We start from the raw sequence: 26,374 nt of genomic DNA on the forward strand, positions 1-26,374 counted from the left end.
GAGAGAGAGGGAGCGGGAGAGAGAGAGAGAGGGGGGGAGAGAGAGAGGGGGGGAGAGAGGTTGGGGTGGAGAGAGAGAGGGAGAGAGAGGGGGGAGAGAGAGAGAGAGAGGGCTATTTAGGTCAATGGCATTCAGTGAAAGCTAGCTAGCTTTATTAGCAAGAGGGCTGACGACTATAATAGCAAAATAAACAAAGCCGCAGCCTCTCCACAGTCTCAAATAATTGAAAACAAGGCGTGCTAACCAATATTTTTGGATCGAGATCCAATTATGCATGTCATGTCGAGAGCCCAGTGAATCTTTAGTTTCACCCAGTGACAAGTGTGGGAAAAAAGTCTTGAACATGAAACCAAGGCAAGCCCAGACAAACACCTCACACCTCAATTTAAAAGGCTCGCCGACTTCATTCTCAGAAAGAAAAAAAAAACAGCTCAGCAGGAAAAAAGGATCCCTGCATTATCTCATGTCACAGAAAACAGAAACACACGCAATTAAAAATCGGGAAGCCAACCCAAACCTTTCGAAAGATACCCTTTAGTTCTGATGGGTCGTTTAAGTCCAAAACGTCACCTATTCCTTTCCTCCAGATCTGCCGCCTGTCCGACTAGAGTCACTCCAGCAGTATCTGCAGTTCCTTCCTGCGCGCTTTTTAAGTACTTTGGGCCGCAGCGGTAGAGTTGCTGCCTCTCAGCGACAGAGACCCGGGGTTCGATCCCGACGAGGAGTGCAGTCGGTACGGAGTTTGCACGTTCTCCCCGTGGGGTTTCCTCCGGTTTCCTCCCGCACTCCAAAGACGCGCAGGTTCGCAGGCCCAATTGGCTTCGGCAAAACTGGTCCCTGGTGCGCACTGGTGTAACGGGGATCGCCGGTCGGCGCGGACGCGGTGGGCCGAAGGGCCCGTTTCCACGCTGCATCTCCAAACTAAGAAACTAAACGACTGCCTTCCAAAGCGTTTGAAATGACCCTCGCAAAAACACCGGGAACCTCGCACCCAGAAAGGTGGGCAGAATATTAATTTCATCCCTATCTTGAAGCGAAAAGGTTTTCATCTCTTGTGCAAATGCCAGCAGAAATATGATTAGAGTACGGAGGAATTGGGAGGTTTGCATTCACGGGCGGCATCAATTCACTCCAAAAGTCAGGCAACTCTTTGTGTAGGAAGGAACTGCAGATGCTAGTTTAAATCGAAGGCAGACTCAAAGTGCTGGAGTAACTCAACAGGACAGGCAGCATCTCTGGAGAGAAGGAATGGGTGACGTTTTAGGTCAAGTCAAGAATTAAGAGCGTTTCATTGTCATACGTCCCAGATAGAACAAGGTCATGTTTAATAGCCTGATGACTGTAGGGAAGATGCTGTTGCTGAACCTGGACGTTACAGTTTCCAGGCTCCTGCACCTTCTCCCCGATGGCAGTGGTGAATATCGAGACTCTTCATCAGTCTGAAGAAGTGCCTCGACCTGAAACGTCACCCATTCCTTCTCTCCAGAGATGCTGCCTGTCCTGCTGAGTTACTCCAGCATTTTGAGTCTATCTTCGGGCAACCCAATGTTAAAACACCCTCATCTTTAAAGCAGTGTTTATTCATGCCAGCAAGAGGCATAGATGAGGGCAGGCTTCACTACACTGTTTGTGTCGGTAGGGACTAGTTTAAACCGAAGAAAGACACAAAGCGCTGGGGTAACTCAGCGGGACAGGCAGCATCTCCGGAGGGAAGGAATTCCCGGGATGGCGGGACTGTCATATGCTGAGAGAATGGAGCGGCTGGGCTTGTACACTCTGTGGAGTTTAGAAGGATGAGAGGGAATCTCATTGATACATACAAGATTGTTAAGGGTTTGGACACACTAGAGGCAGGAAACATGTTCCCGACGTTGGCAGAGTCCAGAACCAGGGGCCACAGTTTAAGAATAAGGGGTAAGCCATTTAGAACGGAGACGAGGAAACACTTTTTCTCACAGAGAGTTGTGAGTCTGTGGAATTTTCTGCCTCAGAGGGCGGTGGAGGCCGGTTCTCTGGATGCTTTCAAGAGAGAGCTAGATAGGGCTCTTAAAAATAGCGGAGTCAGGGGATATGGGGAGAAGGCAGGAGCACCATTCAATGCGATCATGGCTGATCATCCACAATCAGTACCCCGTTCCTGCCTTCTCACAACTGTGAGAAAAAGTGTTTCCTCATCTCCGTTCTAAACGGCTGGAGTAACTCAGCGGGACAGGCAGCATCTCGGGAGCGAAGGAATGGGTGACGTTTCGGGTCGAGACCCTTCTTCCGACAGCAGGGGGGAAAAGTGAAACAAGAGAGAGAGAGAGAGAGAGAGAGAGAGAGAGAGAGAGAGAGAGAGAGAGAGAGAGAGAGAGAGAGAGAGAGAGAGAGAGAGAGAGAGAGAGAGAATGAAAGATATGTAGAGAGAGATATAGCACAATGAATGAATGAATGAATGAATGATGAGCAAAAAAGTAATGATAAAAAGGAAACAGGCCATTGTTAGCTGTATGCTAGGTGAGAACGAGAAACTGGTGCTACATAGGTGGGGGTGGGACGGAGAGAGGGGGAATGCAGGAGTTACTTGAATTAATATATAATAAATTAATATTCGTACCATTGGTTGTAATCTGCCCGACCAAACAGTTATCAGACAATAACAAAATCAATTCCAAGTAAATAGACCTTCACCTCAGAAGGCTGTGGAGGCCAAGTCAATGGATATTTTTAAGACAGGGATAGATAGATTCTTGATTAGTACGGGTGCCAGAGACTATGGGGAGAAGGCAGGGAGAGATAGATCAGCCATGATTGAATGGCAGAGTAGACTTGTTGGGCCGAATGGCCTATTTCTACAACATCACCTTAGAATTAGACTGCATAGATCAGCTGAATTACAAGGCCCCAAGGCACTTCACAGTAGATTGACCAAACTTGGTTTGACATCGAGCCACCCAAGATGATCACCGCATCTAAACATTGCAGTCAAAGAGGGAGCACTTCAAATATAGACAGGATATATATTCGGCTTGTACTCGCTAGAATTTAGAAGATTGAGGGGGGATCTTAAAGAAACTTACAAAATTCTTAAGGGGTTGGACAGGCTAGATGCAGGAAGATTGTTCCCGATGTTGGGGAAGTCCAGAACAAGGGATCACAGTTTAAGGATAAGGGGGAAATCTTTTAGGACCGAGATGAGGAAAACATTTTTCACACATCTCTGGAATTCTCTGCCACAGAATGTAGTTGAGGCCACAGTTCATTGGCTATATTTAAGAGGGAGTTAGATGTGGCCCTTGTGGCTAAAGGGATCAGGGGGTATGGAGAGAAGGCAGGGATGGGATACCGAGTTGGATGATCAGCCATGATCATATTGAATGGCGGTGCAGGCTCGAAGGGCCGAATGGCCTCCTCCAGCACCTATTTTCTATGTTTCTAGGTTTAAAACGAGGGCAGGAGATTAGAGCAAAGACGGGAAAAAAATGTAGATGAAACTTTTAAATCAGGAGCAATAGGGGAAAAAAATAAATTAAAAATAATTAATTCAAGATGGGGGAAATGGACACGTTTTTGCATGAGCTAATGCGAGGGCAGGCTGCAAGTTATTGCAGTGTTCAAATGAGGGGGTTAAAATCTCAAGGGCAACAGGCAAGTGGAGTTGGCCAGCATCGTGGAGGAGGCTGAATGGGATCATGATGCATCTCACGAGATAACACAACACAGAGGTCGCTGCAAATGTCAACGTCTGATGCGGATCAGGAAAAGATGGGGACAGCGATAAAGATAGTGTCACGGACCACCGAGACACCCAAATAAACAAACGAAGGGCCTCATGGCAAATTTTCACGAGGATGTTGCTAGGACTAGAGGGTGTGAGCTACAGGGAGAGGTTGAGGAGGCTGGGATTCCACTCCCTGGAGCGCAGGAGGACGAGGGGCGATCTTATCGAGGGTAAAATTTAAAAAAAATCACGAGAGGAATAGATCGGGTAGATGCACAGAGTCTCTTGTCCAGAGTTGGGGAATCGAGGACCAGAGGACATAGGTTCAAGGTGAAGGGGAGAAGATTTAATAGGAACTTTTTCCACACAGAGGGTGGCGGGTGCGTGGAACAAGCTGCCGGAGGAGGTAGTTGAGGCTGGGACTATCCCGGCTTTTAAGAAACAGTTAGGCAGATACATGGTTGGGACGGGTTTGGAGGGATATGGACCAAAGGCGGGCAGGTTGGACTAGTGTAGCTGGGACATGTTGGCCGGTGTGGGAAAGTTGGGCCGAAGGGCCTGTTTCCACACTGCATCAGACTCGTCACCTCTCTAAAGAGAAGTGAAATTCTAGATTCTTGATCAGTACGGGTGTCAGGGTTTATGGGGAGAAGGCAGGAGAATGGTGTGGAGATGGAAAGATAGATCAGCCATGATTGAATGGCAGAGTCGACTTGATGGGCCGAATGGCCTAATTCTACTCCCACAAGTTATGAAAATGAAAAACCATAATTACCAACAGCCCTTTAAAATAAGGTGACCCCCCCACCTCCCCCCCCATCTAAAATGCAGATCTGTGGGTCCCAGCCAACACACAACACTTAGGATGGTGGTCTGAAGAAGGGTCTTGTTTGAAACATAGAAGATTATTAAGGGTTTGAACAGGCTAGAGGCAGGAAACATGTTCCCGATGTTGGGGGAGTCCAGAACCAGGGGCCACAGATTAAGAATAAGGGGTAAGCCTTTTAAAAAGGAGACGAGGAAACACTTTTTCCTCAGAGAGCTGCGAGTCTGTGGAATTCTCTGCCTCAGAGTGCGGTGGAGGCCGGTTCTCTGGATGCTTTCAAGAGAGGGGATAGATAGATAGGGCTCTTAAAGATAGAGTCAGGGGATATGGGGAGAAGGCAGGAACGGGGTACTGATTGGGGATGATCAGCCATGATCACATTGAATGGCGGTGCTGGCTCGAAGGGCCAAATGGCCTACTCCTGCACCTATTGTCTTGACCAGAAACACCCCCCATTTCCTTCGCTCCATAGATGCAGTCTCACCCGCTGAGTTCCTCCAGCATTTTTGTCTACACTTGAGATGGCAGGAGATAGTGATGGAAAAGGACTTATTCAGTGGCCCGTCTCGGAAAAACCAAACATGCTAGTGCGCAAATACGAGACACAGAACTGGGCATAGCTGCAGCCCCCCCCCCCTCTCTCTCCCTCCGATTGCCAAATTATGTCAAACTGACACATACGCTAACACATACTTTCTACACTTCACTTGGAACAAGCTGTGTGGACGAGGTAAAACATGCCAACAACCTCTAGTTTAGAGATACAGCGCGGAAAGAGGCCCTTCGGCCCACCGAGTCAGTGCTGACCAGCGATCACCCCGTACGCTAGCACTACCCCACACTCACCAGGAACAATTTACAATTTCAACCAAACCCAATTGGCCGACATTGACCTGTACGGCTTTGGAGCGTGGGAGGAAACGGGAGCACCCGGGGAAAAACCCGCGCAGGTCACGGGGAGAACGGACAAACTCCGCACAGACAGCACCCGTAGTCAGGATCGAACCCGGGTCCCTGGCGCTGCGAGGCAGCAACTCTACCCGCGTGCTGATCTTGCAAACCATACGTGTACGAAGGAACTGCAGATGCTGGTTCAATTCGAAGGTGGACACAAAATGCCGGAGTAACTCAGCGGGACAGGCAGCATCTCTGGAGTCAAGAAGGGTCTCGGCCCGAAACGTCACCCATTCCCTCTCTCCAGAGATGCTGCCTGTCCCGCTGAGTTACTCCAGCATTTTGCGCCCATCTTGCAAACCATATCCTCTTTTTTTAGGGAAGGGGGGGGGTGTAACTTGGTTATTAAAAAACAAGTTAGACAACTTTGGTACGGCACCTTATGGGAACTATTCCTAAATAAATAATTCCATTTGGTTGAATGAGGGCTTCCTGCCAGTATTACTGGTAGTGTACATATACAAGGTGCCAATAAAAATCACTGCCACACCCAGGCAAATGGAACTAGCTTAGATGGGGCATCTCGGTCAACATGGGCAAGTTGGGCCGAAGGGCCCGTTCCCACATTGTACGCCCATGACTTCAATATTTTACCCTGGACAAACTCATTCTGGCACGGTGGTGTAACTGGTAGAACAGCTGCCTCAGTGTCGGAGACCCGGGTTCAATCATGACCTCGGGTGCTGTCTGTGCGGAGTTTGCATGTTCTCCCTGTGGAGGAGCAAGAGCAGAGCTGCGGGATATAGAGGAGAAGCCCTCATTCTTTAGGCGATAGGGGTTCCTCTCTTCCATTATAGATGAGGCTCTCACCAGGATCTCCTCGATATCCCGCAGTTTCGGTCTTGCTACTCCTCCCCCGATTCGTAACAAGGGCAGAGTCCCCCTGGTCCTCACCTTCCACCCTACCAGCCGTCGCATACAACAGATAATCCTCCAACATTCTCGCCACCTCCCAACAGGATCTCACCACTGGCCACATCTTCCCATCTCCTCCCGTTTCTGCTTTCCGCAGAGACCGTTCCCTCCGCAACTCCCTGGTCAACTCGTCCCTTCCCACCCAAACCACCCCCTCCCCAGGTACTTTCCCCTGCAACCGCAGAAGATGCAACACCTGTCCCTATACCTCCCCCCCTCGACTCCATCCAAGGACCCAAACAGTCTTTCCAGGTGAGGCAGAGGTTCACCTGCACCTCCTCCAACCTCATCTACTGTATCCGCTGTTCCAGGTGTGGACTCCTGTACATCGGCGAGACCAAGCGCAGGCTCGGCGATCGTTCCGCTGAACACCTCCGCTCAGTCCGCCTTAATCGACCTGATCTCCCGGTGGCCCAGCACTTCAACTCCCCCTCCCATTCCCCAATCGGGCCTTTGTCCTGGGCCTCCTCCATTGTCAGAGTGAGGCCCAGCGCAAATTGGAGGAACAGCACCTCATATTTCGCTTGGGTAGTTCACACCCCAGCGGTATGAACATTGACTTCTCTAACTTCAGATAGCCCTTGCTTTCTTTCTCTCTCTCCATCCCCTCCCCAGTTTTCCCACCAGTCTTACTGTCTCCAACTACATTCTATCTTTGTCCCGTCCCGCCCCCTCCCCTGACATCAGTCTGAAGAAGGGTCTTGACCAGAAACGTCCCCCATTCCTTCTCTCCAGAGTCGCTGCCTGTCCCGCTGAGTTCGATCCATTGCCCACTTCCAATACAACCATGCTATTTATTTTGTAGGAATGAACTGCAGATGCTGGTCTACACCAAAGTTGGACACAAAATGCTGGGGAGTAACTCAGCGGGACAGGCAGCATCCCTGGAGAGAAGCAATGGGTGACGTTACGGGTCGAGACCCTTCAATTCATTTTTTTTTAAAATCCAGCCTTCCATGGACACTGGCAAATCTGTTTCCGCTAATCAATCCTGCTATTGAGTCTATCTGAAATGTCACCTAGTCCTTTTCTCCTGAGATGCTGTTTAAGAAGGAACTGCAGATGCTGGAAAATCAAAGGTGGACAAAAGTGCTGGAGAAACTCAGCAGCGGGTGCAGCAGCATCTATGAAGAAGCAGTCTGAAGAAGGGTTTCAGCCCGAAACGTTGCCCATTTCCTTCGCTCCATAGATGCTGCTGCACCCGCTGAGTTTCTCCAGCGTTTTTGTCTACCTCCAGAGAGATGCTGCCTGACCTGCTAAGTTACTCCAGCATTTTGTGTCTATCTTTGGTTTAAACCAGCCTCTGCAGTTCCTTCCGACACATTTCAACCTTGTCTGCTAATCCCGACTGCCCTTTGCATAAAATAAAATGTACACTCCAATCACCCGCGACCCAATCTGACGATCAAACCCTGCTCCTTGGTTATCCAAACAGATTCACTGGAAAGAATCTCTCAGCTATTTACTTTCCCCAAACCCGTCAAAACTTCAATCACCTCTGTCAAGCAGTCGCTAGAATTTAACTTGCTCATTGGAGTCCATTTGTCATTTAATTCCAACCAGCCCAGGCAGCTTCCAGGCACTCAATTACAGTAACGAGTCTGAGTGAATCAAAGTTAAGTAGCAAAGTTTAGACCGAAGTTTAGAGACAAGTCGCTGGAGTAACTCAGCGGGCCAGGCAGCATCTCTGGAGAAGGAACGGGTGGCGTTCAGAGCAGAGACCCTTCTTCAGACAGTCAGGGGAGTAAGACAACAGACAATAGGTGCAGGAGGAGGCCATTCAGCCCTTCGAGCCAGCACCGCCATTCAATGTGATCATGGCTGATCATCCCCAATCAGTTCCTGCCTTCTCCCCATATCCCCTGACTCCGCTATTTTTTATTTATTTTTTTTAAGAGCAGGGGTGACTAGAGGCATCCTCGGATACAGAACAAAGAAACGCAGGTGCTGAACAAAGCAGAGCCGGCACAGATGACTCGGGGGGGGGGGGGGGGGGGGGGAAACAGGGGCGCCCACAATGGTCCATTGTTGGCTGGGGACAACGAACGGATACAAACAAGTGAAATTCGCAAGCCGACAAGGGTGGGGGAAGGGATGGAGAGAGAGAGGGGGGGGGGGGGGGAGGAGAATGCAGGGGTTACTTGAAGTTAGAGAAATCAATACTCGTACCGCTGTGGAGTAAAATGTTAAAGGGCATTCAGAGTATTTAGAGTCAGACATTTCAAGCATGGTGTTCAGCTCCGGGCACCATGTTATAGGAAAGATGTTGTCAAGCTGGAAAGTGTGCAGACAGAGAAGATTTACGAGGACGTTGTCAGGACTCGAGAGCCTGAGCTACAGGGAGAGGTTGAACAGGCTGGGACTCCATTACTTGGAGCGCAGGAGGATGAGGGGCGATCTTAGAAGTGTACAAAATCATGAGAGGAATAGATCGGGCAGACGCACAGAGTCTCTTGCCCGGAGTAGGGGAATCGAGGACCAGATGTTTAAGGTCCTCAATTCCCTTAAGGGGAAGATTCAATAGAAACTAGAGGGGCAACTTTTTGCACAGATGTATGGAACTAGCTGCCAGAGAAGGTAGTTGAGGCAGGGACCATCCCAACGCAGCAAAGGAAATAGGCAATGTTTCGGGCTGAAACCCTTCATCAGACATGGATAGATCAGGTTTGGAGGGATATGGGCCAAAGGCAGGCAGGTGGGACTAGTGTAGCTGGGAATGTTTTATGTGTGATACCTAACTGTCACTGTATGTCACGTTGTCACTTGCGGGCGGAGCACCAAGGCAAATTCCTTGTATGTGAATACTTGGCCAACAAACTTATTCATTCTCATGATGGCAAGCTGGGCTGAAGGGCCTGTTTCCACACAGTAAGACTATGACTCTAGCCTCTACAAGTGAGCCCTTCAGCTCAAGTGAGGGGCTTTGGCCCTTTAGATCCTAGCCCAGCATTTTACAAGTGGCACAGATCCAATATACCACAAGGAAGTGACAGGCTACCGCGAAGGGAAGAACCGGCTAACTTAATAACCTCGGGCTTCAGAACAGAAGGGAGGTTCTCAACGGCCACAGTGGTCGGTGACGCAAAGCACATTGACGGTGTAAACAGCTGCTGCCACCGTCCTTTGAAGCATCGGTGACCGAGCACACAGACGTCTGAAGGCCACCAACCCAGTTTTCCAGCAGCTGCCCTCCCACCACCAAAATAATCCAAGCTCCACGCGTAACATTCCCTGGGCTGGGACAGGAGCCAGAGCTGGCCGGCTCGCTGGGATAACTTGAGGTGCTGCCTCACAGCGCCCAGAACCCGGGTTCAATCCCAACTACGGGTGTCGTCTGCACGGAGTTAGTACGTTCTCCCCGTGCGTTGGCCCCCCCCCCCCCCCCCGCGAGACCTCCAGTTTCCTCCCGCACTCCAAAGAGTTTGAAAGTTTATTGGCTTGGTATAAAAATGTAAAATTGTCCCTAGTGTGCGGGGATCGTTGGTCGGCGCGGACACGATGGGCCGAAGGGCCTGTTTCCGTGCTGTGTCTCTAAACTAAGCCACCTCCTGGTTTGAACACCTAGGCTCCAGAGAATGGCACTGCCTGGATAAACCTGCATTGATGCCTAGGCTAATGATGGAAGGAACAAACTTAATGAAAGCATCAGCTTTACACAGATGTGGGATTTGCCCCCCACTTCCCACCTTTCCTCCCCCAACCACCGTCAGTCTGAAGAAGGGTCCCAACCCGAAACATTGAAAGAAGGGTCTCAACCCGAAACGTCACCAATACCTTCTCTCCAGGGATGCTGCCTGACCCGCTGAGGTACTCCAGCATTTTGTCCATCTTCGATTTAAACCGGCATCTGCAGTTCTTTCCTACATATGAAACGTTGCCCACACATTTAAAAAATAAGTTTACTTTAGAGATAGAGCACGAATGCAGGCCCTTTTGGCCCACCGTGTCCGCGCCGACCAGCGATCCCCGCACACTAACACTATCCTACACCCACGAGGGACACTTTTTACATTTACCGAGCCAATTAACCTACAAACCTGCACGTCTTTGGAGTGTGGGCGGAAACCAAAGATCTCGGAGAAAACACACGCAGGTCACGGGGAGAACGTGCAAACTCCGTACAGACAGCACCCGTAGTAGGGATCAAACACGGGTCTCCGGTGCTGCAAGGCAGCAACTCTACCGCTGCGCCACCGTGCCGCCCTGTCCTTAACAACCCTGTCCCACTGTACGAGTTCATTCCAAGAGCTCTCCGAGTTAAAAAAAATCAAACTCATGGTAAGCACGGAGAATGAACGTAGCAGGTACGTCGGAGCTCGGGGACGTCTCTTAGCGCCGACGGCAGGTAAGCTCGGGAAGATTTTTCAACACGTTGAAAAATGTCCACGAGAGCCCCGAGTACCGACGAGCGGCCATTACCGTAAATCTCCCGAGTTCGAACCAGGGCAAACTCGGGAGAGCTCTTGGAATAAACTCGTACCGTGGGACTGGGGCTTTAAGGGTGCTGCATCTCTGCTGTTATACCCCCCCCAAACTGAACCAGCACATCCCGTGAGTGCACAAAGTGCTGAGTTTGCCATTGTTACAAAGTTCTGGTGTGGTTCGGAGTTCTGAGGGCAGAGCTTTGCCGAGTTCACTGGAGCTTCCTGCTGCTTCCCTTGCATCTGCAATATTTCTGGGTGCCTCCATTATATTCCGTAATCCTCACCGCAGCCAGTGCACTCCCGCTATTGTTCTTGGTTAATATTAGCAATCCCCCCGCCTCTGTCTGGGTGGCCTTAAACACCACTTCCTGGACTCCTAAAGCAGATAAGCCAAATGCATTTTTTTTTTATTTTTTTTTTTAACGCAGTCGGAACAAAAAAGAATCACACAAGTTATGCCCAGATTATATTTTACTTCATGAATCGTACTATAAAAATAAAAAATAAATAAAATTGGCCCGACTAAAAACACTATTTTTAAGCAAGGTTCCCAAGCTCGAGTTCCTGTGACCCACTTAAAAGGCTCATTTTAAAGCAATCCTTAACATCTCCACTTGAAAACAAATCCAATTGATTTTTCTTTTCAACCTCTATGTTTAAGAAGGAACTGCAGATGCTGGAAAATCGAAGGTAGACAAAAACGCTGGAGAAACTCAGCGGGTGAGGCAGCATCGATGGAGCGAAGGAAATGGGCAACGTTTTGGGGTCGAGACCCTTCTTCAGACATAATTTCCTTCGCTCCACATAGATGCTGCCTCACCCGGCGAGTTTCTCCAGCATTTTTGTCTACTTTTCTATTAAACATCCCTGTCAAACATTGCCACACACAACCTATAGGGAGGGGCAGCGCCAGAGGCCCGGGTTCGATCCTGACTACGGGTGCGTCTGTTCGGAGTTTGCACGTGCTCCCCGTGGGTATTCCCCGGATGCTCCAGTTTCCTCCCGCACTCCAAAGACGTGCAGGTTTGTCGGCTAATTGGCTTGGTGACATTGTAAATTGTCCCGTGTGTGTGTGTGTGTGTGTGTGTGTGTGTGTGTGTGTGTGTGTGTGTGCGCGCGCGTGCGTGTAGGATAGAGTTAGAGTGTGTGGCTGGCACGGACTGTTGGGCCGAAGGGCCTGTTTCTGCACTGTATCTCGAAGCTAAACCAAATCTCCCACCTCCTGGTTTGAAAACCTAGGCTTCAGAGAATGGTATTGCCCTGGATAAATCTTCTTTAATGCACAGGCTAATGAAGGTACAAAAGTAATAAATGTATCAGCTTTGCGCAGATGTAGGATTTATCCCACTTCCCTTCCAGCTTTCTTCCCCCCCCCCCAAGCACAATCAGTCTGAGGAAGGGCCCCAACCCAAAACCTTCCCCACCCATGTTCTCAGAGATGCTGCCTGACCCGCTGAGTTACTCCAGCACTGTTTTTTTTGGTAAACCAGCATCTGCAGTTCCTCAAAGTGGGCAGGTCTGGACAGGTGTGGTTATTTGGATTAAGTAAATACATGCTTCTAACACTAAATATTCACAGCAATATTCTCCTCACCAAAAAACATTCTCAACCCGAAACTGACACTCGAAACCAGTCTGAAAGGCCTCGACCCAAAACATCACCTATTCCTTCTCTCCCGAGATGCTGCCTGACCTGCTGAGTTAATTCCAGCCTAGTGTTTCTGCTTTCTTGAAGCCGACAGCCTGTTCAATCCAGCTACCAGCTGAACATTAACCCACATAGATCAACAAAGACCTGAAGGGTCTCGACACAAAACATCACCTACCCACATTCACCAGGAATGCTGCCCGACCCAGCGAATTATTCCAGTACTTTGACCCTTATTAATCCACACAAAATGGCTTCCAAACTAAATGCGCCTTTTACCATGGCGGAAGCAACAAAAAAGCTGGAGCGACTCAGTGGGATAGGCGGTATCTCTGGAGAGAAGGAATGGGTGGCGTTTTGGGTCGAGACCCTTCTTCAGACCCGAAACGTCACCCATTCCTTCTCTCCAGAGATGCTGCCCGTCCCGGCTAAGTTACTACAGCCTTTTGTGCCAGTCTTCGGTTTAAACCAGCATCTGCAGTTCCTTCCTGCCTCCTGCCCGTGACTAGGGTGTCAGCATTTGTGGACGGTGCCCGTTCTTATGAAAAGCAGAAATTTTGAGGGGGGTGGGGGTTTTTTTTCCCAGTCATACTCAGCTATTTTAGTCATGAACGGCAGGAAGCAAAAAGAGTCCTCGTTGCATCTTAATCCGCTGCATTCCTGACTTGCAAGGAGAGAGCATGCACACACACACACACACACACACCAAGATACAATTGCCTGCCTTTAAGTTTCATCAGGTACGGCATTCAGAAGTGGTCATTCAGTGAATGAGGACGAAACATTAAACAGAAATTTGATCACATCAGAAGGCAGTGACCAAGAAAAAAAAAACCTGACTCTCAGAAAAAAAAATTTTTAGCAAGCATTTTTCCTGTTAGACAAAGCCATTAAACGCAGTGCCCGCAGGAATTAAGAGATTTAAATAAACCTCATCTACCTCAAAAGAGTGGGGATTGCTTCTCTGTGGAAAAAAAAAAAAAAAACCTCCATCCGGCATCTGATGTTGATTACCATTCTTTGATTTTGCCCAGAAGGCAGATTCGGTGCACTAACTGACTGCCCCAAGAATTCCCACAAACTTTCACACAGAGTACCAGGTGTGATTCACTCTGCTGCCTGGAGACCACAGTCGCACATCAAAACCATGGGAGTGCTAAAACTACGCAACGGCCAAGGGAACGCAGTGTTGGAAACATTATACGGAGGAAGGAAACTGCAGACGCTGGTTTAAACCGAACAGATAAGGCACAAAAAAAATAAAAGCTGGAGCAACTCAGCGGGACAGGCAGCATCTTCGGAGAGAAGGAATGGGTGACCGTTTCGGGTGGAGACATCTAGACTGAGAGTCAGGGGAAAGGGAAATGAGAGATAGATGGTGATAGAGAGATGAATGAAAGATATGTGGAAAAGTACCAAGCAATGAGAAAAGAAACTGCATTGAAGTACTTAGTCTGGTATTTTGTTGGTTCACATGCTTGATCAATGGTGTTTTATCATTAATGTTTTATTATTATTATTAATGTTTAGTGTTTTCTGAGTCACTCGTAACTGTCACCGTATGTCATGTTGTTACTTGTGGGCGGAGCACCAAGGCAAATTCCTTGTATGTGAATGCTTGGCCAATAAACTTACTTAGTCTGCCACCAAAACGTCACCCATTCCTTCTCTCCAGAGATGCTGCCTGTCCCACTGAGTTACTCCAGCTTTGAGTCCATCTTTGGAAACGTTATAGTTCTGTTTAGTTGTACTCTTGCTTATTAACTCCCAACGTAACCACAATTACTTCCTGGCTAAATTCCATTTCACCAAATAACAGTTTTTTTTATAAAGTAGAAAGAACTGCAGATGCCGGTTTAGTTTAAAGATGCAGCACAGAAACAGGCCCTTCGGCCCGCCGAGCCCACGCAGACCAGCGATCATCCTGTACTATCTTACACAATAGGGTCAGTCTACAATCTTAACCGAAGCCAATTAACTAACACGCCTTTGGAATGTGGGAGGATACCGCAGCACCCGGAGAAAACCCCACTTGGTCACAGCCAGAACATGCAAACTCCGTACAGACAGCACCCATAGCCAGGATTGAACCTGGATCTCTGGCACTGTGAGGCAGCAACTCTACCGCTGCACCACCATGCTGCCCGCACCTATGATTAAAACATTATGGAAGTACAATTAACGATAAATTTTAGATTTTAGATTGTCGACTGCACATGCCAACGTTTTCAAAATTTAATTTTCCAAAAGGATTCAAAAGTGCTGGAGTAACTCAGCAGGTCAGGCAGCATCTCTGGAGAACATGGATTCGAGTAGAGACCTTTCTGAAGGGTCTACGCATCTTCTGAAGAAGGGTAGATCTTTCAGAAGGGTCTCGACTCACCATGTCTCCTATCCATGTTCTCCAGATATGCGTAGGTCTCAACCCAAAACGCATCTATCCTCCCGATTAAATTTTACATTGTATGGGTCATTATCACATTCCCCAACCAGCAACGATCCGCTCCACATTTTTACATGTTCCTTGAACTTAATCCGCTTTGATCTCTCCTTTTCACACCTCACCCTTCCATATCTCTCGTTTCCCTCTACCCAACGACTCAATGAAGAAGGGTCTCGACCCAAAACGTCACCCATTCCTTCTCTCCAGAGATACTGCCCCTTCCCGCCTAGTTACTCCAGCATTTTGCGTCCGTCTTTCACGAGGAGACTAACCATTGATTTGCTCACTTCAGCAATTACCTCGTTCAAAACTGCTAATAATAAAGAAAGAACTGCAGATGCTGGAAAAAAAAAAATCAAAGGCAGACAAAAATGCTGGAGAAACTCAGCGGGTGAGGCAGCATCTATGGAGCGATGGAATAGGTGACATTTCGGATCGAGACCCTTCAGGGGCTGTACGAGCTAATTCAAGAGCTCTCTCGAGTTTAAAAAACCCCAAACTCGTGGTAAGTACGTAGAATGTACGTAGTGGGTACGTCGGAGCTCGGGACGTCTCTTAGCGGCTCGTAACGCTAACGGCAGGTACTCGGGAAACGCGGTAAGCTCGTGAAGACTTTTCAACAAGTTGAAAAATGTCCACGAGAGCCCCGAGTACCTACGAGCGGCTATTACCGTAATTCTCCGAGATCGAATCAGGGGAAACTCGGGAGAACTCTTGAATTAGCTCGTACAGGGGGGACATGTCCATCAGTTCAAAACTGCAGTAACTGCCTAGCCCTACGCAAGACTTTTCAGAATAAGATGCAAGGCAAAAGGACTGACACCAGTTACAAAGTTTCAGGCTAACCCGCCAAAACTATTTATGTTAGAGATACAGCGTGGAAATAGGCCCTGAGGCCCACGCTGACCTGCGATCCCTGCACATCAACACTATGCTGCAAACACTAGGGACAATTTACATTTTGGTACCAAGCCAATTTTACCAACAAACATGTTCACCTCGTACACTAGCACCACCCTACACACTGGGACAAAGAGTACAACATTTAATCAAAGCAGATCAACCTACAAACCTGCACGTCTTATGTGGGAGGAAACCGGAGAAAGCCCACGCGGTCACGGGGAGAACGTACAAACTCCTTACGGACAGGATCAAACCCGGAACTCCAACGCTGCAAGGCAGCAACTCTACCGCTGCACCCCCTTATACTTTCAGTCTTACTCCAGAACTAACACTACCTACCAAAAGTTCATAATTTAGAAGATTGAGGGGGGGGGGGGGATCTTATAGAAACTTACAAAATTCTTAAGGGATTGGACAGGCTAGATGCAGGAAGATTGTTCCCGATGTTGGGGAAGTTCAGAACAAGGGGTCACAGTTTAAGGATAAGGGGGAAATCTTTTAGGACGGAGATGAGAAAAACATTTTTCACACAGAGAGTGGTGAATCTCTGGAACTCTCTGCCACAGAAGGTAGTTGAGGCCAGTTCATTGGCTAGATTTAAGAGGGAGTTAGATGTGGCCCTTGTGGCTAAAGGGATCAGGGGGTATGGAGAGTAGGCAGGTACAGGATACCGAGTTGGATGATCAGCCATGATCATATTGAATGGCGGTGCAGGCTCGAAGGGCCGAATGGCCTACTCCTGCACCTATTTATATGTTTCTATGTCTATGTTTCATCCACCAGGGCTTTTACAAGTTTGGAAACTCGGGTTGAAAAAACACCAAGGGGGCAGCAAAGAAACATACTGCAAGGAACTATTTGGAAAAGCACTTTCAAACATAGAAGTCACATTTTTCTCCAAGATGAACCATGGCTAGTTGGCACTAACATCAGGATCAAGGCACTTAAAAACAGTTACACATTTACATAAAACAAAGCCCCGAGTAGTAACTCTGTGAACCAGGCACCTCGAGCTACTCCAGTATTTTGTAAACCAACGTCAGCAGTTCCTGGTGCCAACACATTTAACTATTCCAATGCTTAGTTGCTCCAAATAAGCTCTGGACTACATAGAGTTGGGGGCAATGGCTTTTACTTTTTGCACTAATATCAGTCATATGTGCATGTATGTATGTGTGCGTGTGTACATATATGTATACATACATGTGAATACTCTGTCGTGTACACACATGGGGCCCTTTGCACATTCCCCAATCCTTTCCACTCGCCACTTTAATTTCACGTTTCATGTATTTTGTGTTTTATGAATGTTGGCAGATCAATTTCAAAACCTGGGATAAATAAAGTTTTCGTATATGTCTATATAAAACCTCTCTCGTTTATTATACTGTTTACAGTGTACTATGTTTACATAGTCTGTGGTGCTGCTGCAAGTAAGAATTTCATTATTCTGTCTGGGACACATGACAATGAAGCACTCTTGAATGCTACTCTACACACCGCCTTACCAAACACACCAAGGATTTCAATAGACAATAGGTGCAGGAGTAGGCCATTCGGCCCTTCGGCACTGCGATCATGGCTGATCATCACATTCAGTACCCCGTTCCTGCCTTCTCCCCATATCCCCCCGACTCTGCTATCTTTAAGAAGGTGCATCAAAAGCAGGAGGCAAACTAACCTGGAGGCAAATTAAAAAATGTAAATGCTGCAAATCTAAGAATTAATAACCTACCATTCCAGAAGCAGAAATCCCCTGCATGCAACAATGCCAACACACGGCAGGTCAGGAATGGAGGAGTTTTGTCTTGTCGTTTACTGGACATTGTTCCAGCCCCATCCAATGCAGGTACAGCTCTGGTGCACCCTACTTATTCTACACAGCGCTGCTCAGTCTCCTAGCAACCCATTCAACCATTCCAAGCATCTACACACATTCACAGCCCACCATCTCCGCACCCAATAGGCCTGCATTATTTCCACAACCTTGACACATCTGCGCTGATAAAAGCACCGCTCCCCGCCTGGTATGTACGTGTATATGTAGGCGCACACACACACGTGCTCCAATATTCCCTCAGCACCATTTACACTTGGCGATCGACCATTAAGACCAAAGATCTCCATGCACTAACTCAACGGGTACGCAAGCATGCAGGCCGACAATGTCCAATTAGGGCTCAACTTTTAACACAAAGGAAGGGGGAAGAGAGGGAGAGAAAGGAAATGTCAATGGTTGTAGTCAAGGCAACACAGCTTTTTGAACTATCTACCCCAATTACAGGGAATGTGCTTCTTTGTGGTAAGGTCATCTATAATACTAAACCCAAAACAAGGAGCCAGATAACCCCAGCAGCAACAGAGTGAAAGGCTGGTACTCTAAGGTCCAAGTGCAAGGGTTGCAGCTAAACAAGACAATTTGTAAGGATTAGACAACACTCTCACCTCCCTCACTGCAAATTCAAAGGCCCTTCAATAAAATTCCAATTATTAAAATACCACATGTTTAAGAAGGAACTGCAGATGCTGGAAAATCGAAGGTAGACAAAAATGCTGGAGAAACTCAGCGGGTGCAGCAGCATCTATGGAGCGAAGGAAATGGGCAACGTTTCGGGCCGAAACCCTTCTTCAGACAATATCACCTTGCTCATTGAGGCCCAATAGCCACACAGCTTATGCCACTTTACTCAGAGTAGGCAAAGTCGTTAGTAGACGAGGTCGTTAGTTGATCAAATCACATATATTCCACCTCATCTTCTAAAAGGGCCTTGCTAATCCTCTACCAATCTTCCACTTTGTGATAAGCCCATTGAAGATCAAGACTTTTGGCCATGTGTTTAAGAGCACTGGGGGCCAAGGCAAAGGCTGTCTCTGCATGAGAAATCCTATGCATTGCTGAAGGGGGGAAAAAAATCACTCCAATCCCCTATTTTCCCCACACACGCACACACACAGGCAAGCATTTCCACCCCCCAGGGCAAAGTTCCGACTTGCCAACTCTGCGACTCAAAAATAACCTCCAAATCAGAATTCGCAGGATGTGACTTCCCCTAACATGTCTGCCCCCAAATGCCTTTCTTTTTGCATTGAAAACACACAAAGCAGGAAAAAAAAGCTAGCGCCAATTGAATTTTGTGTAAACTAAGACAGAATGGGCAACAATGCAAGATTAGCATCAGTGCAGTCTCAATGCGTGTTCTGGGGAATGGGACAATAGTCTTCATTTATACAAGAGCACAGATACCTATATTCATAGACCTGAATTAAGCTCCTCTCTCTCCCCCCCCCCCCCCCCCCCACACATACTAACCAAAGACCGACAATTACATTTAAATTAAAAACTTGCACCACCAATTGTAACACTGCAGACATTTTATGAACCCACAGGAACACTATAGCCTCGACTTATTAATACAACATTTGCAATATTCCCACAGCCATTACATCCAAATGCAATTTGAAAGACAAACAATGCAAAAAAAAGTTCATTTTTACAGCTGCAGTGAGAATGGTTTCAATTTCCTTAAATGAAAATAGATGTTTAAAGCAGTATTTTGAAACATGATTCTCGACTTGGGGGGGGGGGGGGGGGGGGGGGGGGGGGGATGACTTATAGACATTGGGGGTCAAGTCTTCAAAAGCCCACGTCGCGGTTAATATCAAAACACACCCTAACATCAAATCAACCACTGAACTGGCGACTGGGGAAAAGTTACACGCAGGGCCAGGGCGAGCAAGGTTTATTATACTGCATTCAACAGCTGAAACATGGACTCGGCCGGCAGCTACAGGGTTAAGTCTTCCTTTTGCAGGACTTAATCTACTCTCTCTCACACACAAAACAAGCATTAAACGCGCCCGGCAGTCCACTTAAAACATACCACACACAGCAAGCAGAGAGGTTTTTTTTCTTTCTCCCTATGGAGTCTAACTCGAATACAAGTCACCTGAAATCCACAAGTACACACAAGTGTTTGGGGGGTTCATTTCACCCCCAAAATGAAAATGTGCCTTAAGTGCAAAGCACTGCTTTAAAACGGGTGTGGAATTTGATAAAAATAAACTTTTCTCTTAGTCTCAGTGAAGTGTCGCGTCAGAGAGGGGAAGCTGCCTGCACTCTCTACATAAAGTATCTGAAAACTAGTGAAAACTTTAAAGTTCCAGAGCTGGCATTGAAATGGTGTGTAAGTGGCAGAAGGTTGGATTTCTCCAAATCTAATGCAAAGTGTTTTACAGCAAGTGTGTACCAAAGAGGGCAGGGAACATGAGAGTGGGGAGCGAGGGCGGTGTGCGGATGTTTGGGGAGCGGCAGCAAGTTGGGCAGGAGGGGGTAGGGAGTTGCCAAGCGGGCGGGGAGGGGAAGGGGAGAGGGTGGGGAGAGGGTGGGGAGAGGGTGGGGAGAGGGTGGGGAGAGGGGAAGCGGGGACAGGGGAGTGTAGATGGAAAGTGCAATAGAGAGGAGAGCAGAGGGAGAGGGCGTGGAGGGGGAAAAATATGGGCAGTGGGGAGAGAGTGGAGGGAAATAGGAGAGGGTGTGGATGGGGAGAGGGTGTGGATGGGGAGAGGGTGTGGATGGGGAGAGGGTGTGGATGGGGAGAGGGGGTGGATGGGGAGAGGGGGTGGATGGGGAGAGGGGGTGGATGGGGAGAGGGGGTGGATGGGGAGAGGGGGTGGATGGGGAGAGGGTGTGGATGGGGAGAGGGTGTGGATGGGGAGGGGGTGTAGGGGCTGGGGAGAGGGTGCGGATGGGGAGAGGGTGTAGGGGCAGGGGAGGGGGTGTAGGGGCAGGGGATAGGGTGTAGGGGCAGGGGAGAGTGTGTGAATGGGGAGAGGGTGTGTAGAGGCAAGGGAGAGTGTGTGAATGGGGAGAGGGTGTGTAGAGACAGTGGAGAGAGTGTAGAGACAGTGGAGAGGGTTGAAGGGAGGGAGAGAGGGAGTATAGGGGAACAGAGTGACTGAGAGTATGTGCAGGGGAGAGAGAGTGTAGGAAGTGGAACACAGTGTGTGTGAGTGTGTAGCAGCCAAGGCGCTGCAGCAACCTCTGTGTGTGTGTGTGTGTGTGTGTGAGTGTGTAGCAGTCAAGGCGCCGCAGCAACCTCTGTGTGTGAGCGAGTGAGTGAGTCTCCGCGGCGGCTCCGGGACTCACCGGCCAGGCGAAGCTGAAGGGCAACATGATCCTGCGTTCGCTGCCGCTGTTGCTGCCGCTGCCACTGGCCGCCGCCGCCTTGAGGTTGAAGGTGTTGCCCTTGATGACCGGCGTGGAGGAGAAGCCGTAGCTGCAGGGACCGCCGGGCGACACCCGCGCCTGGTACTCCTTCAGGCACACTCGGAAGAAGGTGTCGCACTGAGCCCGCACACACTTGCGGTCCTGGGGGTTCCTGCTGCCGCCTTCGCAACAATTCCCATTCTGCAACTCCCCGTTAACGTTCTGCATCTGGTTCATCTGCAACTCGAACTGCCCCGACGCCAGGGAGAGCTGGAGGAGGTGGTGGAGAAGGTGGTGGTGGTGTGTGGAGGAGAAAAATTAAATTTTAAAAAAACAGCCAATTTCCCTTTAATTTTACTCAAATAAAAGATAACACCCAATATAATGCAACAACACAACAACAACAAGCTGGCCGGCGAGTTGAAACACACGCGAATTTAACAGAATAAAGCGTTGCAAAGAAAAAAAATCATCATATTCCACTAATCAAGTTCGCAATTTTGCAACAAAATTGGCTCGTGGATTAAAAATTTTTTTTTTTTTTTTTTTTTTAAAGTCAAGTTAGTGTTTCCCCCCCCCCCTCTCTTCTCCCCCCCTCCTACCCCACAACACACACACACAAATAAAGCTAAAACACGAGCAGAAACATACCTGGTCTCGCAGGAGAAGGCACAGCAAAGCAAAGATTGAAATCCTTTTGCAAATCATGCCTAATGTCTCGCCTTCGTTGCACTTCGTAGATCTGAGAGGGAGAACGGGCCGCACACAGCAATATATTCCACCGATTCTTGCATGCACGACTGGACTGCAAACTTCCTATATATATGTATCTCTTCTTTAAAAAAAAAAAAATTGCTTTTGAAAAGAGCGGACTATCAATGAATGCCCCTTGAAAAAAAAAAAAAGTCCTCTGGTATTATTCTCCTTTTATTTTCCAAAGAGCGTCTCTTTTCAAACCCTCTCCCTCCCTCTCTCTCCTCTACTCTCCACCCCCCTCGCCAAATTAAAAAAAAACACACAAATCTCCTCCTTGAACACATTCACAACAAACTCTCCCCACCCCCCCACCCCCCCCCCCCCCACCACACACACATGAATACAAAACAAAAAAACTCCCGTCTGGTGATAGTGGCTGCCTCATCTAGACAGGCACACAGTGGCGAGAGAGACACACACACACACACACACACAGACGTGAACGCGTATTAATATTCATTAGTAGGGCTGAACCAACACACGCCCACTTCTGGCTATTTTTTTCCCCTCCCTTCCCAAAAAAAAAAGTCTTTGGAGAAACAAAAAAAATGCATACAAAAACAAAAAACTTTGTGGTCTGTAGGAATGGCAACCGAACCACAGATGGAAGGTTTAAGCGTGAACACACACACACAAAACAAAAGTGTGTGTGTGTGTGGGGGGGGGGAGAGAAGTATTCAATACACTAGGGGAAACACACACACTTATTCCAAATAATCGCTGTTGGCATTAAAATCCCGACCTTTTGTTTCTCCTGTATAAGCTCGGCAGGCAGCAGGCTTTTAGATTATTTTTTTTTTTAAAACACACACAAAAAAATAAAAAGAAAGTGATTTGTAGTGTAGCGCACACATACACACACACTCTCACACAAAGAATGAAACTCGCTGCTTTCCCAGTTACACCTGTAGGAGTCTCCTTTCGCCCATGTGGCTGTTAAAAAATGCTACACACACAGTCCTCGCATTACCTTCCAATCCACGATATGAGAAGCCCTGGTCGTTTATGAAAGATATATATATATATATATCTCAACTGTGCAAATTCACCTATTATTATATCCTGGCTCGTCGAAATATGACCACGTTATTTATGTTAAAGACTGCAAACTCTCCTGCAGACGAAAAACGACTGAACTTAAAGAGTTTATTTTTGTTTGATAGAGAAGGGGGGGGAGGAGGAGGAGGGGGAGATGCCAATCGACATTAAATGACAAACAACTGCGTGCTTATTTCCCAATCGCCAATTATTGGAGGAACCTGTCCGAGATAACCGGGGCGCTGATCAACCGAATGTTACAAAGGGGGGAGGGGGAGGGGGAGAATTAAGTTACAATTGCTAATTATCGCTCATTATGAAATACTTGTGTGTGTTCACGCTTTCAACGGAATCCATGAATTGCCCAATTTTATTTTTTCATTTTTTAAATCTATTTATTTATTTATCTGTCCACCCATTTATTTATTTATTTATTTGTTTGTCTATTTATATGTTTATTTATTTATTTGGCTGTCTATCTATCTATCTATCTATCTATCTATCTATCTATCTATCTATCTATCTATCTATCTATCTATCTATCTATCTATCTATCTATCTATCTATCTATCTATCTATCTATCTATCTACCTGACTATCTATCTATCTATCTACCTATCTATTTATTTATTTATGCATTTATTTATCTATTTATTTATTTATTTTAAAGTCTTTCCCCCCCCCAGAGTATATATTTTTTTGAGTCAGGGATTTTTGATCATTTTAGTCTAAAGCCTGGGGGAAGGAGGGAGAGGGGGATAGAGGAATTAAGATTCAATGTAAATGCAACTTACTCGGGTATTTCCTGACTATCAGTGGATTCTTGCGGTGGAGTTATTGACTTAACACTACCTCAGCTGCTAATTATATGGAGTCTGAATTGAAGTATTATTTTAAATGACTTTCTCTTGTGTTGTACACGGGCCGAACTGAGAGGGTTTTTGGGAAAAAAAGATGTCAATTGATGTGACATCAATTGACATGTCGAGTTTATTCAGCAGTGTATTACTAGAAAATGGTTTCTGCAGTGGATAAATGATTCAATTCCATGGAGCGAGCGAGAGTCTCCAAATTGGGATGGGTTATGTTACCAAAGGTAAACGCAGTTTCCTGTCCCTCGTAAAAATGACATATCTCCACTGTTTCTGTTCTTCTGCCAAACGTGTGCCCTGAGGCACCTTGTTTGCTCCGGTCCCTGCTTGTCACCACCAACACTACCTGCTCTTGAGTTGTTCATAAGGAATAGTAGAATTAGGCCAACCGGCCCATCAATTCTGATCTATCTCTCCCTCCTAACCCCATTCTCCTGACATCAGAACTGCCCCCACCATCGACTCCTTTAAGTCACAACTCAAAACCTATTTCTTCTCCCTAGCGTTTTTGAGCCCCTCTGAGGGGCGCTGTAAACAGTTTATGTATGTATTGTTGGGTCTGTATATCATTGTATGTATCAAATTAGTACCTGCATTGATGTGAAGCACTTTGGTCAACGTGAGTTGTTTTTAAATGTACTATACAAACAAATAAATATGGAGAGAAGGCAGGTACGGGATACTGAGTTGGATGATCAGCCATGATCATATTGAATGGCGGTGCAGGCTCGAAGGGCCGAATGGCCTACTCCTGCACCTAATTTCTATGTTTCTATGTTTCTATTATTAGAAACATAGAAACATAGAAAATAGGTGCAGGAGGAGGCCATTCGGCCCTTCAAGCCAGCACCGCCATTCATTGTGATCATGGCTGATCGTCCCCTATCAATAACCTGTGTCTGCCTTCTCCCCATATCCCTTGATTCCACTAGCCCCTAGAGCTCTATCTAACTCTCTCTTAAATCCATCCAGTGACTTGGCCTCCACTGCCCTCTGTGGCAGGGTATTCCACAAATTCACAACTCTCTGGGTGAAAAAGTTTTTTCTCACCTCAGTCTTAAATTATCTCCCCTTTATTCTAAGACTGTGGCCCCTGGTTCTGGACTCGCCCAACATTGGGAACATTTTTCCTGCATCTAGCTTGTCCAGTCCTTTTATAATTTTATATGTTTCTATAAGTTACCATAACCTCTGACACTCGTGCGAATAAATAATCTATCCATCTCTGCCTTAAAAATATCCACTGACTTGGCATCCACAGATGTCTGTGGTAAAGAATTCCACAGATTCACCACCCTCTGACTAAATAAATTCCTCCTCATCTCCTTCCTAGAGGAAGGCCTTGAATTCTGAGGGTATGACCTCTAGTCCTAGACTCTCCCACTAGTGGAAACATCCTCTCCACATCCACTCTATCCAGGCCTTTCACTATTCTGCATGTTTCAATGAGGTCCCCTTCTCATTCTTCTAAACTCGTGTTCCGTTGACAAGTACGCCGGTTGACCCAAACTCTTAACGCTGAAGCTCAGCTCAACTCAACCAGTGCGATGTTGCTGTTTTCGTCGACTTGAAGATCTGGTTCTCCTTGTCGTGCAGGGTTCGTAGGTTCGTAAGTTCATACGCGCAGAATTAGACCATTCGGCCCATCGAGTCAATGGGTGGCACAGCGGTAGAGTTTCCGCCTTACAGCGCCAGAGTTCTGGGTTCGGTCCTGACCACCGGTGCTGTCTGTATGGAGTTTGTACGTTCTCCCTGTGACTGCGCGGATTTTCTCCGGGGGCTCTGGTTTCCTCCCACATCCTAAAGATGTACAGGTTGGTAGGTTAGGAAGGAACTGCCTCTTCTTCTCCTTGCGTGTGGCGTGCGCAGCCTAAAGTTGTAAGACAACTTGTTCTGTTTGATCTTCTGTTTGTGCACGCCAGGTTGATTGCACTCGTCGAAACAGGGTGGACCATGTGAAGGTTGCAATCTCCCACCCCAAGGAACTGCTGATGCTGGTTTAAATCGAAGATGGACTCAAAAATAGACAATAGACAATAGGTGCAGGAATAGGCCATTCGGCCCTTCGAGCCAGCACCGCCATTCAATGTGATCATGACTGATCATCCCCAATCAGTACCCCGTTCCTGCCTTCTCCCCATATCCCCTGACTCCGCTATCTTTAAGAGCCCTATCTAGCTCTCTCTTGAAAGCATCCAGAGAACCTGCCTCCACCGCCCTCTGAGGCAGAGAATTCCACAGACTCACCACTCTCTGTGAGAAAAAGCTGGAGTAACTCAGGGATTGCTTGTCCCACTGAGTTACTCCAGCTTTTTGTGTTCATCTTCGGTTTGCAGGTTAACTGGTTTCTGTACATTGGTCGGCGTGGACTTAATGGGCCGAAGGGCCTGTTTCCACCCTGAATCTCTAAAGTCTACTCCGCCATTCAATCATGGATGTTCTATCAGTCCCTCTCAGCCCCGTTCTCCTGCCTTCTCCCCAAAACCCCTGACATTTGCACCGACATTTTTATTTGTAGCATTATAACAGGCCTGTAGCAGGTGTAGAGGGGATCGCTGGTTGGCATGGACTCTGGGCGATGAAGGGCCTGTTCCCATGCTGTATCTCTCAACGAAACAAAACTAAATTAAAATAAACGGTGATTCCGTCAACCAAACTCCGTGCCAGCGGAACTGAACTGAGCAGAGGG

The 26,374-nt window shown here is 47.6% G+C and overlaps 1 protein-coding gene across 2 annotated transcripts in view; it reads right to left on the reverse strand.

Annotated features, from left to right (window-relative positions):
- jag1 (jagged canonical Notch ligand 1) overlaps positions 1 to 22,182 on the reverse strand; it is a 93,658-nt gene extending 71,476 nt beyond the window's left edge. For both annotated transcript variants that reach the window (XM_033026262.1, XM_033026261.1), the window contains exons 1-2: positions 21,671 to 22,182; positions 20,960 to 21,289 (exon numbers count right to left, since the gene is read on the reverse strand). In XM_033026262.1, coding sequence (XP_032882153.1) covers positions 20,960 to 21,289; positions 21,671 to 21,727 — 387 coding nt within the window. In that variant the 5' untranslated portion in view covers positions 21,728 to 22,182. The remainder of the gene's footprint in view (positions 1 to 20,959; positions 21,290 to 21,670) is intronic.
- Between the last annotated feature and the right edge of the window lie 4,192 nt (positions 22,183 to 26,374).

This window comes from Amblyraja radiata, chromosome 8 (genome assembly GCF_010909765.2).
Source record: "Amblyraja radiata isolate CabotCenter1 chromosome 8, sAmbRad1.1.pri, whole genome shotgun sequence".
NCBI lineage: Eukaryota > Metazoa > Chordata > Chondrichthyes > Rajiformes > Rajidae > Amblyraja > Amblyraja radiata.